We start from the raw sequence: 13,341 nt of genomic DNA, 5'->3' as shown, positions 1-13,341 counted from the left end.
AATATTCTGTACACGCGTAAAACAACGCCTAGGTTTAAAAAGTTAGGAACACCGGTGTAGGGAATATAGCATGGAATGTCACGCTCTACGTAATTTATGTGGATTAAAATAATGCTCACGACAATCACTAAAAGATCATTTGCGATCGTTTGGTGTGAACTTAATAAGGTGCTCGCGTACCACCTGGGAGGCCTTCGCATACCATAGTTTGGGAAGCACTGATTTAAACTAATCATCAGAAACAGAAATCATACAAAAACTACAGATCGTATGGGAGCAAATAAAACACGATTGTTTACCAACAATCTCGTTTGTGATGGAACAATCGTAATGGTTTATCAAAGGTATTCTGACGTAAATAATCGTTACATTAACATGCGTAAATCTGCAACAATGTTTCCTCTGTTTATATTAATTTAGATACGTCTTTTTAATAATGTAGTGTTGGTTTTAATTTACCGCGTAAAATAGGATATATATTCGTGTGCACAACCAATAAAGGGAGTGTTTTATCGCGTCAGAGATAAACGTGGACTAGACGTAAATATGACAGCCCCCTTTTGAACGCGCTGGTTGCGCCACTGCACAATGGTATCAGCATCGCACCCTTAAATCTGGTATCTTTCGGATACGATGCAAGCCCTAACCACTGGTCTACAGTAATGAACTTAAATAATGTTATATATTAAACAAAGAATCCCAAATTTTCCATTCGCCAAGACATTTGTACCCACCTTATTAATAGGCAACCATGCATATTTCCTATTGAACAATCTGACATAAAGTTTCCTTGCATTCACATGCAGTTGTTGAAACATATTGACACAACTCTGGTCTTCGCCTTCAAATAATCTCCAATCATCCCTGTTTTGTTGAACGCTATTCACAACCATCTCAAAGTTTTCAAGGTAATAAGCTCTCTTCCCAACACTTTCCTTTCCACCAACTTTCTCTGTATTGTTACTTAAATCCCCAACTTTTTGCCCTGTGTTATCACCAAGTTTTTTATTGTCAGTTTTAGATTGACTTTTTTGAGATAGATTCATTTTTAAAAAGTTTTTTTGTGCAGTAATAGAAGCACCTTCGACACTTTTACAATCTTCACTCTGCAGTTTGCCTTGCTTTATAGTTTTGAAAGGTTTGGAAACATTTTCACCCTTTTTGGGTGAAGTTTCAGGCTCCAAGTCAAGGTCAATTACTTCTGTCTTTACCAATTCCACTATATCCTTGTTAGATGTAACCCCATGATCTAGTAAACTTGGTGTTTTAATTGTAGTTTTTTTGGCAGCAGCACTAGAATGTCCATTCTTTAATTTGGGGCTTTTTGTCTGTTTTCCATCAGATTTACGCAACTTGCGTTTACGTTTTTCAATTTTTGGTTTGAAATCGTCATCGGACGATATTTCAATGACGTCATTACTTCGGGATCTTTTATGTTTCGTGACTTGAGAGTTATTATTACAAGGAGCGAAGTATTTCTGTATCGCACCTTTCATCTGTGGTTATTCCGGTGCATGCTTTGAAAACAACCTGAACTACATAATATAAAGTTTACCTCCTTTCGAATATGATAGCAAACACAGAATTAATTAAAACAACAAAGAGAAAGAAATTAGCAGCAAAACAAGTCATAAAAACACAGTATAAATAAAAAACTATTTGAGTAAAACTATTAGCAATAACTTGTACATACGCCATACCTAACAAACTATGATGACACATTTTAAAACGTTTAATCTTCCAAACTATAACCTATAGACCACGATTTATTCACATTTTTACTCAAGTGTTTTTCCCATAGCGTACTTAACTGTTGTTTTGCTGCTGAACTCCTTCTCATTGTTGTTTTAATTAATCTATACCTTGATGTAGTACTTGAAGTGTTATTAAAACTTATGATACTTTAATTCGTTTATAATTGTAAATACACCATGTTTTCCTGGTTTTGTTTATTTCATTTTGACCGCGCAATCTTTGTGCGCTGGTGCGGAACGTGAAGCTTTTTTATATAGTGAAACATAGAAATAGAAAACTGTATTTTTTAGGGACTATAACTGTTTTAAAGGCTTTCATTCATTTATCCTCGCGCTGTAATGCAATACAAGTTAAAACATGGGTGTCTTATTAAACTGCATATCCCGATAGCCTTAAATTACCACAATAATATCAACATAAAAAGTTGTTTAATGCACAGCTCCAGCAAAATTAATCAATTCACAACAAATTGTGATTAGAACTCCCATCGATCTTTTTCACTCTGCGTAAAAATACTTCTTCACCAACAATAAGGAAATCATACGCAAACCAATATAGCCATGAAATAAGTACCTGCGTAACATAACGCAGTTACAAAAATGCCCAATACCACTGACATATAAAAATCCCTGGACCATTATTACAAAAATGTCGCAAAGTTGGTCCTACTTTCTGCGCATGCGCAATAGCAGCCAAGACGAAATATTACACAAACATCCCGAATAGTTATCAACCACAAAGTTACATACGTGGTAACTCGTAAGCGGGCACGAGGTGTATGAAACAGAACACCTGTGTTATAACGACTGTCGTTGCCCCGCCATGCGAGGATAAATAAGTTATATACGTGGTAACTTGTAAGCGAGCACGAGGTGTATGAAACAGAACACCCGTGTTAAAACGACTGTCGTTGCCCCGCCATGCGAGGATAAATAAGTTACATACGTGGTAACTCGTAAGCTGGCACAAGGTGTATGAAACAGAACACCCGTGTTATAACGACTCTCGTTGCCCAGCCATGTGAGAATAAATAAATTACATTCATTTTAACCGCAGCATGGTATAAACTGAGACGACCGCCGTATCAAATAAACCTTAATTACAAAACAGCGTCAATTGGGCTTGGTCTTATGACGTAATCCAATAAAAAAGAAAAATCTAGATAAAAATCCACAAATCCAAAATATTCGATAAAAATCGAAAATTCCATAAAAAAATAAAAATACCATTTCCGATTAAATTTCACAGTCCAGCACAGAAAACATGTTTTCTGTTCATTTTTTGTCCAGCAAATGGGACCACGTGCGTCGTCTGTGGGACCCATACAGCCTTGGCCTTCTCCGTGTAGGGGAAGTCCCTTGTACGTTCCTCTGCCTTCTCAAGATAGGGGAAGACCGGGGTGACGAATCAAACGACTCACCAGGTGAAGTTTGAAACGATAATGGAAGACGGATGTTCGCGACTTCACCGTCTGATTCGTCGCTCGAATATCTTAATGAACGATAAGTTTGCGGGGGCTCTGGTGAACGGTATCTATTCGCCGTTAGATGGCGCCCACGCCTATACGCTTCCATTGCAGACATTTGACGACAATCTTCATTCTTTTCGTCACAATCTTCTTCTAATTTCTTCTTTAATACGTCACAATCATCATCGTCGTCCATTTTCGCATCTTCGTGATCTTTTTTCGGGGAACCAACAACTAGTTCTAATTCTGACCTTACTGTTGTGGGGTTACTTAAGGTCGTTGACTCGGTCATATCAAAGGTCACGGGTAACTGTCGTACATACATGTCGTACCATCGTCCACGCTTAACAGGCCTCTGTGATAACTTGAATTTAATATTTAGCAAATCACTAACAAGCATATGTGTAATGCAAACGTATGAAGCGATGAGCAATCAAATAATGTTCAAGCAATTAACAAAAAGCGGTAACTGCAATTAAACACACACTCGGTAAGCAACTAGTTATATAATCACTTTGAAAACCAATGCACGGCAAAGCCTTTTTAATCTTTACTCGTTGGCCATTAAGATACTTGGCGATACCTGGCAACCTTATTGTGCGAATCTAACGCTTTCACATAAGACAGAATGATCTAAATATCCAAAACACAGCCTCCTACGCAGCCAGCTCGTTTATAACCAATCAAACCGCTCGGTTACGCTTTGGTTAGGAGTTAATGCGACTTGATTAGTGTAATGCTTGGGTGTACGTTTTATAGTACGTTGTCACCAAAGCGTAACAGAACGATTTGATTAATTAATAAAGGGGGGGCTGCGTACCAGAAGGTCCCGGGTGCAATATTGCGTAAGTAATAATATGACGTAATAAACAGTGACGGAAGCGAGCGATTGAAGAGCAATGATTATGGCGTCATGAAATGAGATATTGTATGATGACGTAGCTGATGTTGATGACGTATGAGCAGCATGCAGAGAGGAAGTGACGTAATGTAACCATGGTTACCACCAACTGCTTCTCTGAACAAATAAAGTCAATTATTACGTAAAGATGAGAGATTTGTAAATGAATATAAAAATATGAATGAATTGTTTTTATTATTCTCGCATGCCGGGGCAACGACAATCGTTATAACACAGCCCACAGGTGTTCTGTTTCATACACCTCGTGTCCGCTTACGTGTTACCACGTATGTAACTTTGTGGGTGATTAAGTGTCTTGCCCTAAGACACACCTGACCGCAATGGTAGCAGCATCGAGCCCCGAACCGTAACCTATGGGCTATATAGGCAAGTGCACTGAACACTGTGGAACGGCTCGATACGGTAGATGAAATGTTTAGGCACTGATCATGATACAAGTGTTTCAACTATACGTGATTATAAGATGTTTATGTTGTAACACAAATCAAGCTTTACCTCCTCTAGTGGCCGTCTTGCTTCACTCGACTCTGTGGCGCCACTTGACGAACCGTTGTTACGTGAGCTTGAAGGTGATTGGCTGCGACCGGTTGCTTCTAGAAAATATAATAATTTTTTCAACCTTTTTTTAAACAAAACAAAAAATTATTAAACAAACACACAGTGAAAGTACGAAATTTAAGAAATCCCGCGTGGGGCCGAAAACACAAAAAATAGGTAAGCGCTTTGAAAGCGAGGGTTTGCGACCCGAAGAAAACCATGGGCCTATTACGTCACAAAACGCTTTGTTAACCAACTATCATACCATTGTTAGATCTTGCTCCGCTGTAGCTGCTGCCTACGTCACTTCGTGACGTCACAGATGTTGCGTCAGAATCGCCCACGTCATCTTCCACTGTGACGTCATACTCCTCTTCTGAATCGTCATCGTTGTCAGCTGTGTTTGATGTGGCGCCTTCTGATTGGTTGGCGGTTTCATCATCGTTTGTTTCGTTATTATCGTTCGTTGTTGCGTCACAAACTGTCATTGAATAGATATAACTTATATAGACTCTCGTGGTGGGGCAACAACAGTCCTTATAACACGGTTGTTCTGCTTCATACACCTAGTGCCCGTTACGAGTTATCACTAATGTAACTTTGTGGGTGGTTATTTTATGTATGTCTGACAATTTAGACAATCCATTGGTATTGTCCAATAAAGAACAAACACGGCCACAATTTTATCAGGGTGACCAGTTCTTCAAAGCATTAAACACCTAACCCACCCTGCAAAGCTGAGAAGTCAAGTTTATAAAGCGCAGTTTCGTGATTGTTGAAATCAACGGTGAACTCGTCCATGTCTTGTATTTTAAACGGAGGCTTCCTGACCTCGGAGTCTCGACTTGTGGCTTTGATTCTGGAAGGTTAAGTGTCGTTTGTTATTGTTATTGTGGGTTTACAGTGCACTGTGCTGTAGGCAAATTTAGGTTAGAACTTAAAAGGGTGTGTGCATCTTATTATGTTCGTTGTTGAGTTATAACAAATCTAACATATTTGGTGTCTTCTTATACACCAGGTGTATTCTGGTATTGATACACCTTATCCTCATGCTCGTTGTCTCAAGCGACAGCCTACGTTTCGAATTAGCGTCGTATTAACTCGTCATACGCAGCTACGTATTTTCGAAACGGTATTTACGCATGCTTATTAATCACGTCACAATGATCAAAGCTGCTTACGTCATACTACCACAACTAGGTCCCATGGGATCTAGTTCGACATTTAATACACAGGGGAGTTGTAATGTTTTGCACCAATTACAGTTATATATATAGTTGCCACACATGGTGTAATAGACATGCGATACGGGTGTCATTGCATGCACGTGTGGAAATGATGATTTCGGTAAATTCCTTCGCCCAAGGGACTTATCGTGTTACGAGTTACACAAGGATCATTGTATCTACTGCCAACAGACACTAAAACTAAACACAACATAATATATTATTCACCCCATTTGATTACAATAACAAAAGTCATTCAATTAGCAAAAGGAATAACTACAATTGTGTTAAATAAATGGTCTGTTATGTTTGTAGTGAAACTGACCAGAAAAAAAACAAGTCTTTGCACCTAACGTGCTATTTGATTAACATTGTGAATTAGGAAAGGAACAGATGCTATAACAACCTGCCTATTGTGCATATACAATGTTGGGGTAATGGGCCAACTCTGGTCCAAATCCCAGATCCCATGGCATGCCTTACTGTAGGACCTCACCCATATAGAATAGAATGTGCATATACAATGTTGGGGTAACGGGCCAACTCTGGTCCAAATCCCAGATCCCATGGCATGCCTCACTGTAGGACCTCACCCATATAGAAGAGAATGTGCATATACAATGTTGGGGTAATGAGCCAACTCTGGTATTTCTGGGTAAGGTCCCATGGCATGCCTCACTGTAGGACCTCACCCATATAGAATAGAATGTGCATATACAATGTTGGGGTAATGGGCCAACTCTGGTCTAAATCCCAGATCCCATGGCATGCCTCACTGTAGAACCTCACCCATACAGAAGAAAATGTGCATATACAATGTTGGGGTAATGAGCCAACTCTGGTATTTCTGGGTAAGGTCCCATGACATGCCTCACTTTAGGACCTTACCCATATAGAATAGAATGTGCATATACAGTGTTGGGGTTATGGACCAACTGCAGCAACTCACTTATTAATTGTCTCCCTCGCTTGTGTAAGAAACACAGGAACGCTTCGTTCCTCAACCAACGCAAGTGAAGCTTCCATTAACTTGCTTGCTGACTCAAGTTGAAGACCGTAAGATTTTAACATTTCTTTTATAACCTGAAAGTAACATTTTATTTTTTGCCAAAATTTCCACAAATATAAAACCAAAGATCAAATTAATCAAACCAAGTAACAGAAGGAATTAGGAGCAAAACGCACTTAAAGAAAAAAACTAGCATTTCTTTTATAACTTAAAGTAACATAACGTTTTATTTTCCCCTAAATACAGTAACAAAGATCAAATTAATTAAAACAACAAAGAGTATTACATTTTGTAACCAGGGACCCATCAGTGGTGAAGTGGCATACAACCTAAAAAATCACTATGTATTGAAAAAGCTTGCAGCTTGATGGGAAAAGCTCCATCTTCCCCATCCCACTATACACCAACTATTTATACACATTGTACCTGACTTCTTTCTTGAACATCAGAAGTTATTCGATTCATCATATCAGTCTTACGTTGCTCCAACACGGCGTAAAGTTTGTCAAACGCAGCGCATAAATCACTTTTCACTTTACGACCGTTACACTGAGGATAAAACGAGTATTTAAAATAAATGATATAACTTATGAATTATAATTAAATATTAAATATACTAAAGTAATACATGCAAAAAGCAATTAACACAGATTGAATTACTTTATTCATATTTTTGTTTTTTTAAATATTATATTTCCACAGTATTTCTAATATATTTTATATATAAGGGATAAAAGTTGTGATCTAAAATTCCTAGTGAGTTTATAAACAAAAGAAAATGTTAGTATTGAATAAACCCCTACAATGATAGCTAACACTAGAGGTGGTTATGGTATTTATTACATGGGAGCAGAAACATAGATATTATATGTGGTGTATATAAGATAACTATGAGTAGGAACTATGTCTTACTTCGGCCATTTTTCCAAGCTCTTCTGTTTGTGAAATAATTGCTTGAAGACGATCATTTCCTGCCACTAGGAGTGCTATAGAGTCAGATATTTCACTCTGTGGAAATAATTAATGATAAATAATAATTGTTGTTTAATTTGTAGATTATTTTTAAAAAAGGGACCCAATCATTGAAAAAAATAAAAAGGGAACCAATTATTGAAAATGATTAATTTTAAAGTCTTACTACATTTGCTTGATTGTTGCTTTCTGTATGGCTGACAATTTAAACAACCCATTAGTGACCACTGGGTTGGAGCAACTGCCGTAAAGTGGACACATACAGTCATACACCCATAACGATGGCAGCCTCAAGCACGAAACATATACCCTCTGTTTCTGGTTTAAAAGCAAGCGCTTTAGCAACCCTACCAACTATAGGAGAATTAAATGCAGTTATAAACGTGTTAAAACTGAAAGGCCCCATCTAGTGGCGCAGCCAGTGGGTGGGGGTTGGCAACCCCCCCCCCTATTTTATAACAAAAAATAAATAAAAATATTAAAAAAAAAAAAAATTAAAAATTTTTTGATTAAACCCCCCCCCCCTTTTTTTTCCGGCTGCGCCACTGGCCCCATCTGCCCACATTGATATTAACATGAAGCCTCCAACTGCTAACTCATGGTACAGAGGCATTGTTATTTATGGTGTGAGGATATCTATCTATAAAACAAATAAAACCAGCCACAACATTACCTTTTGTTCCTTGTATATTTTCTCCATAGGCGAGACATTACACGTCTGATGGTCCCCAAATACTTTGCACAGAGAACACGTTGGTTTCTGACAAGTCACGCAGTAAATATTCACTTTCTCTTCTTCATGTTGGTCGCACATTACAACCTTTGTGGGGAAACAATGTGGATTATGATGTAATAATAAAGATAAAATGCAATTTTCTTACAGCAGTAATTGATATATCTTAATTACCTCTGAAGTTTTGAAAGTTGGTTTTCTCCCTTCTGTTTGATACATGTCAATAATATTCTCAACAAGTAGGTTTCTCTGCAAGCCGTAGACTCCATGTCGGTCCAATACAACTTCGTAACGACACGTAGGACACCTGAGGAAACCAACTTATTCAAGATTTGACAGGCTAATATAAAGGTTAAATGTCCCAACTTCGGGAGGTTACGTTAACCGCAAATAAGAACATAGGTGTGGTTTTTTTTGAGAAACTTTCCATTGGGTGGCGTAGAGCATTAAGGCACATTTTGTTTATGTGAAGCAATTGCCCATCCACGCATATACAATAGTGACCACTGGGTTGGAGCAAGTTGGCTTGATCATAATAGTAGCATCGAACCAGCGTGTAAGCGAAGCAATAATCACCCACGAGCTTACATAGGTGGTAACTTGTAAGCGGGCACGAGGTGTATGAAACAGAACACCCGTGTTATAACGACCATCGTTGCCCCGTCATGTGAGGATAAATAAGTTACATACGTGGTAACTTGTAAGCGGCCATGAGGTGTATGAAACAGAACACCCGTGTTATAACGACTGTCGTTGCCCCATCATGCGAGGATAAATAAGTTACATACGTGGTTACTCGAATGTCGTTGCCCCACCATGCGAGGATAAATAAGTTACATACGTGGTTACTCGAATGTCGTTGCCCCGCCATGTAAGGATAAATAAGTTTCTGTAATGTGCGCGGTTGGGCCGAAAAACTATTGCAGCTGGTACTCGTACTAAAGTAAAGGACAAACTGTGGCCTAAATGCGAGGTCTCATGACATGCCTCGCTTGCGTAAAGCCTCACCCATATAAAATAGAGTGTGCACATACAAATACTTTATATTTAAGTGAAGTTCCTTACCTGAATCTCCCGCCCGACCCCATGGGAGTTCCCCTGTTCTGAAACACATCGTTGGCGCATTTCCTGCACAAGTTATGCTGGCAGGGGAGAATAACAACGGGCTTGGTGTAGATTTCAAGACATATTGGACACATCAGAAGCCGTTCAATTTCTTCGGGATTCGGCCCAGCCGCCCCTCCCATCAAACGAAGCGCATCCATGACGTTAATTAAATAATTAACAACTTTTTTGGATTAGATTTTTTTGATTTTATCTTAATAAAAAAGCAATAATATAAATTTGAAATGGAAAACATTGTACAACCGTCTTTAATACGGTAGGTTTAAAAGGCTAGATAAATTATTATAACGTTGTGATATTGCTCTGGAACTTTTTAAAACTTTACACAAATTAACAACTACCGTATGAAACACGGTTCCCTTTCTTTATGATTTCCTCTCTATGAATCTATCCTAACTTTAAATAATATTTTCATCCTCCTGTTACTTCACAATTGAATTTCACTGCACACAATATCGCGTTATGCAGCGACTGGCATTGTTCGTTACTGTGATGTCATAATAGCCTAAACGTATTCGAACATCGCATGCGTCCACCAATCAAATGGAAACTTCTTTGTTTTCCAACAATGCCCTTTCACTAATGAACCAATGAGATAAGCAGACAGATCAACTGTTTATGACGTCACAGTCACCTCTGTGCAGTTGCTTTCGAATAATGCGATGACGTCAGTAGATCACATGACATTCCAGAAATAGACCAACCCTCACGTCTGGAATGATAACATGGACGTCTGAATCTCAAAGCAGATGTTGCAACTACATTTGTTTGTTTGGTGTTCGAACGCTTAAAACGATATAGTAGGGTGGGGTAAGACGGGATACTTTAAGCACATAATATTAACAACGGTCTACGAGAGTCGCCAGGATAAGGTTCTATATATCTTTGAATGTTCTTTGTGTGCTACCAAATGGGACGAGAAAACAGAATGTGAAGCCAACTCTGGTATTTCTGGGTAAGGTCCCATGACATGCCTCACTGTAGGACCTCACCCATATAGAATAGAATGTGCATATACAGTGTTGGGGTTATGGACCAACTGCAGCAACTCACTTATTAATTGTCTCCCTCGCTTGTGTAAGAAACACAGGAACGCTTCGTTCCTCAACCAACGCAAGTGAAGCTTCCATTAACTTGCTTGCTGACTCAAGTTGAAGACCGTAAGATTTTAACATTTCTTTTATAACCTGAAAGTAACATTTTATTTTTTGCCAAAATTTCCACAAATATAAAACCAAAGATCAAATTAATCAAACCAAGTAACAGAAGGAATTAGGAGCAAAACGCACTTAAAGAAAAAAACTAGCATTTCTTTTATAACTTAAAGTAACATAACGTTTTATTTTCCCCTAAATACAGTAACAAAGATCAAATTAATTAAAACAACAAAGAGTATTACATTTTGTAACCAGGGACCCATCAGTGGTGAAGTGGCATACAACCTAAAAAATCACTATGTATTGAAAAAGCTTGCAGCTTGATGGGAAAAGCTCCATCTTCCCCATCCCACTATACACCAACTATTATACATTGTACCTGACTTCTTTCTTGAACATCAGAAGTTATTCGATTCATCATATCAGTCTTACGTTGCTCCAACACGGCGTAAAGTTTGTCAAACGCAGCGCATAAATCACTTTTCACTTTACGACCGTTACACTGAGGATAAAACGAGTATTTAAAATAAATGATATAACTTATGAATTATAATTAAATATTAAATATACTAAAGTAATACATGCAAAAAGCAATTAACACAGATTGAATTACTTTATTCATATTTTTGTTTTTTTAAATATTATATTTCCACAGTATTTCTAATATATTTTATATATAAGGGATAAAAGTTGTGATCTAAAATTCCTAGTGAGTTTATAAACAAAAGAAAATGTTAGTATTGAATAAACCCCTACAATGATAGCTAACACTAGAGGTGGTTATGGTATTTATTACATGGGAGCAGAAACATAGATATTATATGTGGTGTATATAAGATAACTATGAGTAGGAACTATGTCTTACTTCGGCCATTTTTCCAAGCTCTTCTGTTTGTGAAATAATTGCTTGAAGACGATCATTTCCTGCCACTAGGAGTGCTATAGAGTCAGATATTTCACTCTGTGGAAATAATTAATGATAAATAATAATTGTTGTTTAATTTGTAGATTATTTTTAAAAAAGGGACCCAATCATTGAAAAAAATAAAAAGGGAACCAATTATTGAAAATGATTAATTTTAAAGTCTTACTACATTTGCTTGATTGTTGCTTTCTGTATGGCTGACAATTTAAACAACCCATTAGTGACCACTGGGTTGGAGCAACTGCCGTAAAGTGGACACATACAGTCATACACCCATAACGATGGCAGCCTCAAGCACGAAACATATACCCTCTGTTTCTGGTTTAAAAGCAAGCGCTTTAGCAACCCTACCAACTATAGGAGAATTAAATGCAGTTATAAACGTGTTAAAACTGAAAGGCCCCATCTAGTGGCGCAGCCAGTGGGTGGGGGTTGGCAACCCCCCCCCCTATTTTATAACAAAAAATAAATAAAAATATTAAAAAAAAAAAAATTAAAAATTTTTTGATTAAACCCCCCCCCCCTTTTTTTTCCGGCTGCGCCACTGGCCCCATCTGCCCACATTGATATTAACATGAAGCCTCCAACTGCTAACTCATGGTACAGAGGCATTGTTATTTATGGTGTGAGGATATCTATCTATAAAACAAATAAAACCAGCCACAACATTACCTTTTGTTCCTTGTATATTTTCTCCATAGGCGAGACATTACACGTCTGATGGTCCCCAAATACTTTGCACAGAGAACACGTTGGTTTCTGACAAGTCACGCAGTAAATATTCACTTTCTCTTCTTCATGTTGGTCGCACATTACAACCTTTGTGGGGAAACAATGTGGATTATGATGTAATAATAAAGATAAAATGCAATTTTCTTACAGCAGTAATTGATATATCTTAATTACCTCTGAAGTTTTGAAAGTTGGTTTTCTCCCTTCTGTTTGATACATGTCAATAATATTCTCAACAAGTAGGTTTCTCTGCAAGCCGTAGACTCCATGTCGGTCCAATACAACTTCGTAACGACACGTAGGACACCTGAGGAAACCAACTTATTCAAGATTTGACAGGCTAATATAAAGGTTAAATGTCCCAACTTCGGGAGGTTACGTTAACCGCAAATAAGAACATAGGTGTGGTTTTTTTTGAGAAACTTTCCATTGGGTGGCGTAGAGCATTAAGGCACATTTTGTTTATGTGAAGCAATTGCCCATCCACGCATATACAATAGTGACCACTGGGTTGGAGCAAGTTGGCTTGATCATAATAGTAGCATCGAACCAGCGTGTAAGCGAAGCAATAATCACCCACGAGCTTACATAGGTGGTAACTTGTAAGCGGGCACGAGGTGTATGAAACAGAACACCCGTGTTATAACGACCATCGTTGCCCCGTCATGTGAGGATAAATAAGTTACATACGTGGTAACTTGTAAGCGGCCATGAGGTGTATGAAACAGAACACCCGTGTTATAACGACTGTCGTTGCCCCATCATGCGAGGATAAATAAG

The 13,341-nt window shown here is 38.1% G+C and overlaps 3 protein-coding genes across 6 annotated transcripts in view; all 3 read right to left on the bottom strand.

The window, feature by feature from the left end:
• LOC108949293 (fanconi-associated nuclease 1-like) overlaps positions 1-2,012 on the bottom strand; it is a 5,727-nt gene extending 3,715 nt beyond the window's left edge. Inside the window, exons 1-2 of the mRNA XM_026838773.1 lie at positions 1,863-2,012; positions 735-1,535 (exon numbers count right to left, since the gene is read on the bottom strand). Of these exons, the coding sequence (XP_026694574.1) occupies positions 735-1,496 (762 nt within the window). The 5' untranslated portion in view covers positions 1,497-1,535; positions 1,863-2,012. The remainder of the gene's footprint in view (positions 1-734; positions 1,536-1,862) is intronic.
• Positions 2,013-2,166: 154 nt separating this feature from the next.
• zf(bbox/ring)-6 (zinc finger protein ZF(Bbox/RING)-6) lies at positions 2,167-9,951 on the bottom strand. 3 transcript variants are annotated; one of them, XM_009863265.3, is made up of 10 exons: positions 9,688-9,951; positions 8,797-8,929; positions 8,563-8,709; positions 7,830-7,925; positions 7,344-7,466; positions 6,858-6,991; positions 5,411-5,541; positions 4,948-5,163; positions 4,641-4,738; positions 2,167-3,578 (listed from the first exon to the last, which is right to left on the bottom strand). In XM_009863265.3, exons 1-10 carry the CDS (start codon positions 9,885-9,887, stop codon positions 3,030-3,032), a joined length of 1,827 nt encoding a protein of 608 aa, XP_009861567.1. In that variant the 5' UTR covers positions 9,888-9,951; the 3' UTR covers positions 2,167-3,029. The 3 variants fall into 3 exon arrangements, with proteins under 3 accessions (XP_009861567.1, XP_026694573.1, NP_001122372.1); XM_026838772.1 differs by lacking the exon at positions 9,688-9,951 and adding an exon at positions 9,464-9,678; NM_001128900.1 differs by lacking the exon at positions 2,167-3,578 and adding an exon at positions 3,610-4,241 and having other exon boundaries at positions 9,688-9,931.
• A 209-nt stretch (positions 9,952-10,160) lies between these two features.
• LOC104266611 (tripartite motif-containing protein 54-like) lies at positions 10,161-12,899 on the bottom strand. 2 transcript variants are annotated; one of them, XM_026838774.1, is made up of 6 exons: positions 12,736-12,899; positions 12,502-12,648; positions 11,770-11,865; positions 11,284-11,406; positions 10,801-10,934; positions 10,161-10,459 (listed from the first exon to the last, which is right to left on the bottom strand). In XM_026838774.1, the coding sequence occupies exons 1-6, from the start codon at positions 12,778-12,780 to the stop codon at positions 10,378-10,380; spliced, it is 627 nt and encodes a 208-aa protein (XP_026694575.1). In that variant the 5' UTR covers positions 12,781-12,899; the 3' UTR covers positions 10,161-10,377. The 2 variants fall into 2 exon arrangements, with proteins under 2 accessions (XP_026694575.1, XP_009861568.3); XM_009863266.3 differs by lacking the exon at positions 10,161-10,459 and adding an exon at positions 10,491-10,533 and having other exon boundaries at positions 12,736-12,898.
• Between the last annotated feature and the right edge of the window lie 442 nt (positions 12,900-13,341).

The sequence above is a fragment of the Ciona intestinalis genome, unplaced genomic scaffold, assembly GCF_000224145.3.
Source record: "Ciona intestinalis unplaced genomic scaffold, KH HT000113.2, whole genome shotgun sequence".
In the NCBI taxonomy this organism is placed as follows: Eukaryota; Metazoa; Chordata; class Ascidiacea; order Phlebobranchia; family Cionidae; genus Ciona; species Ciona intestinalis.
Note: the sequence above shows the minus strand (reverse complement) of the source record. Positions and strands in the feature narration are given on the sequence as shown.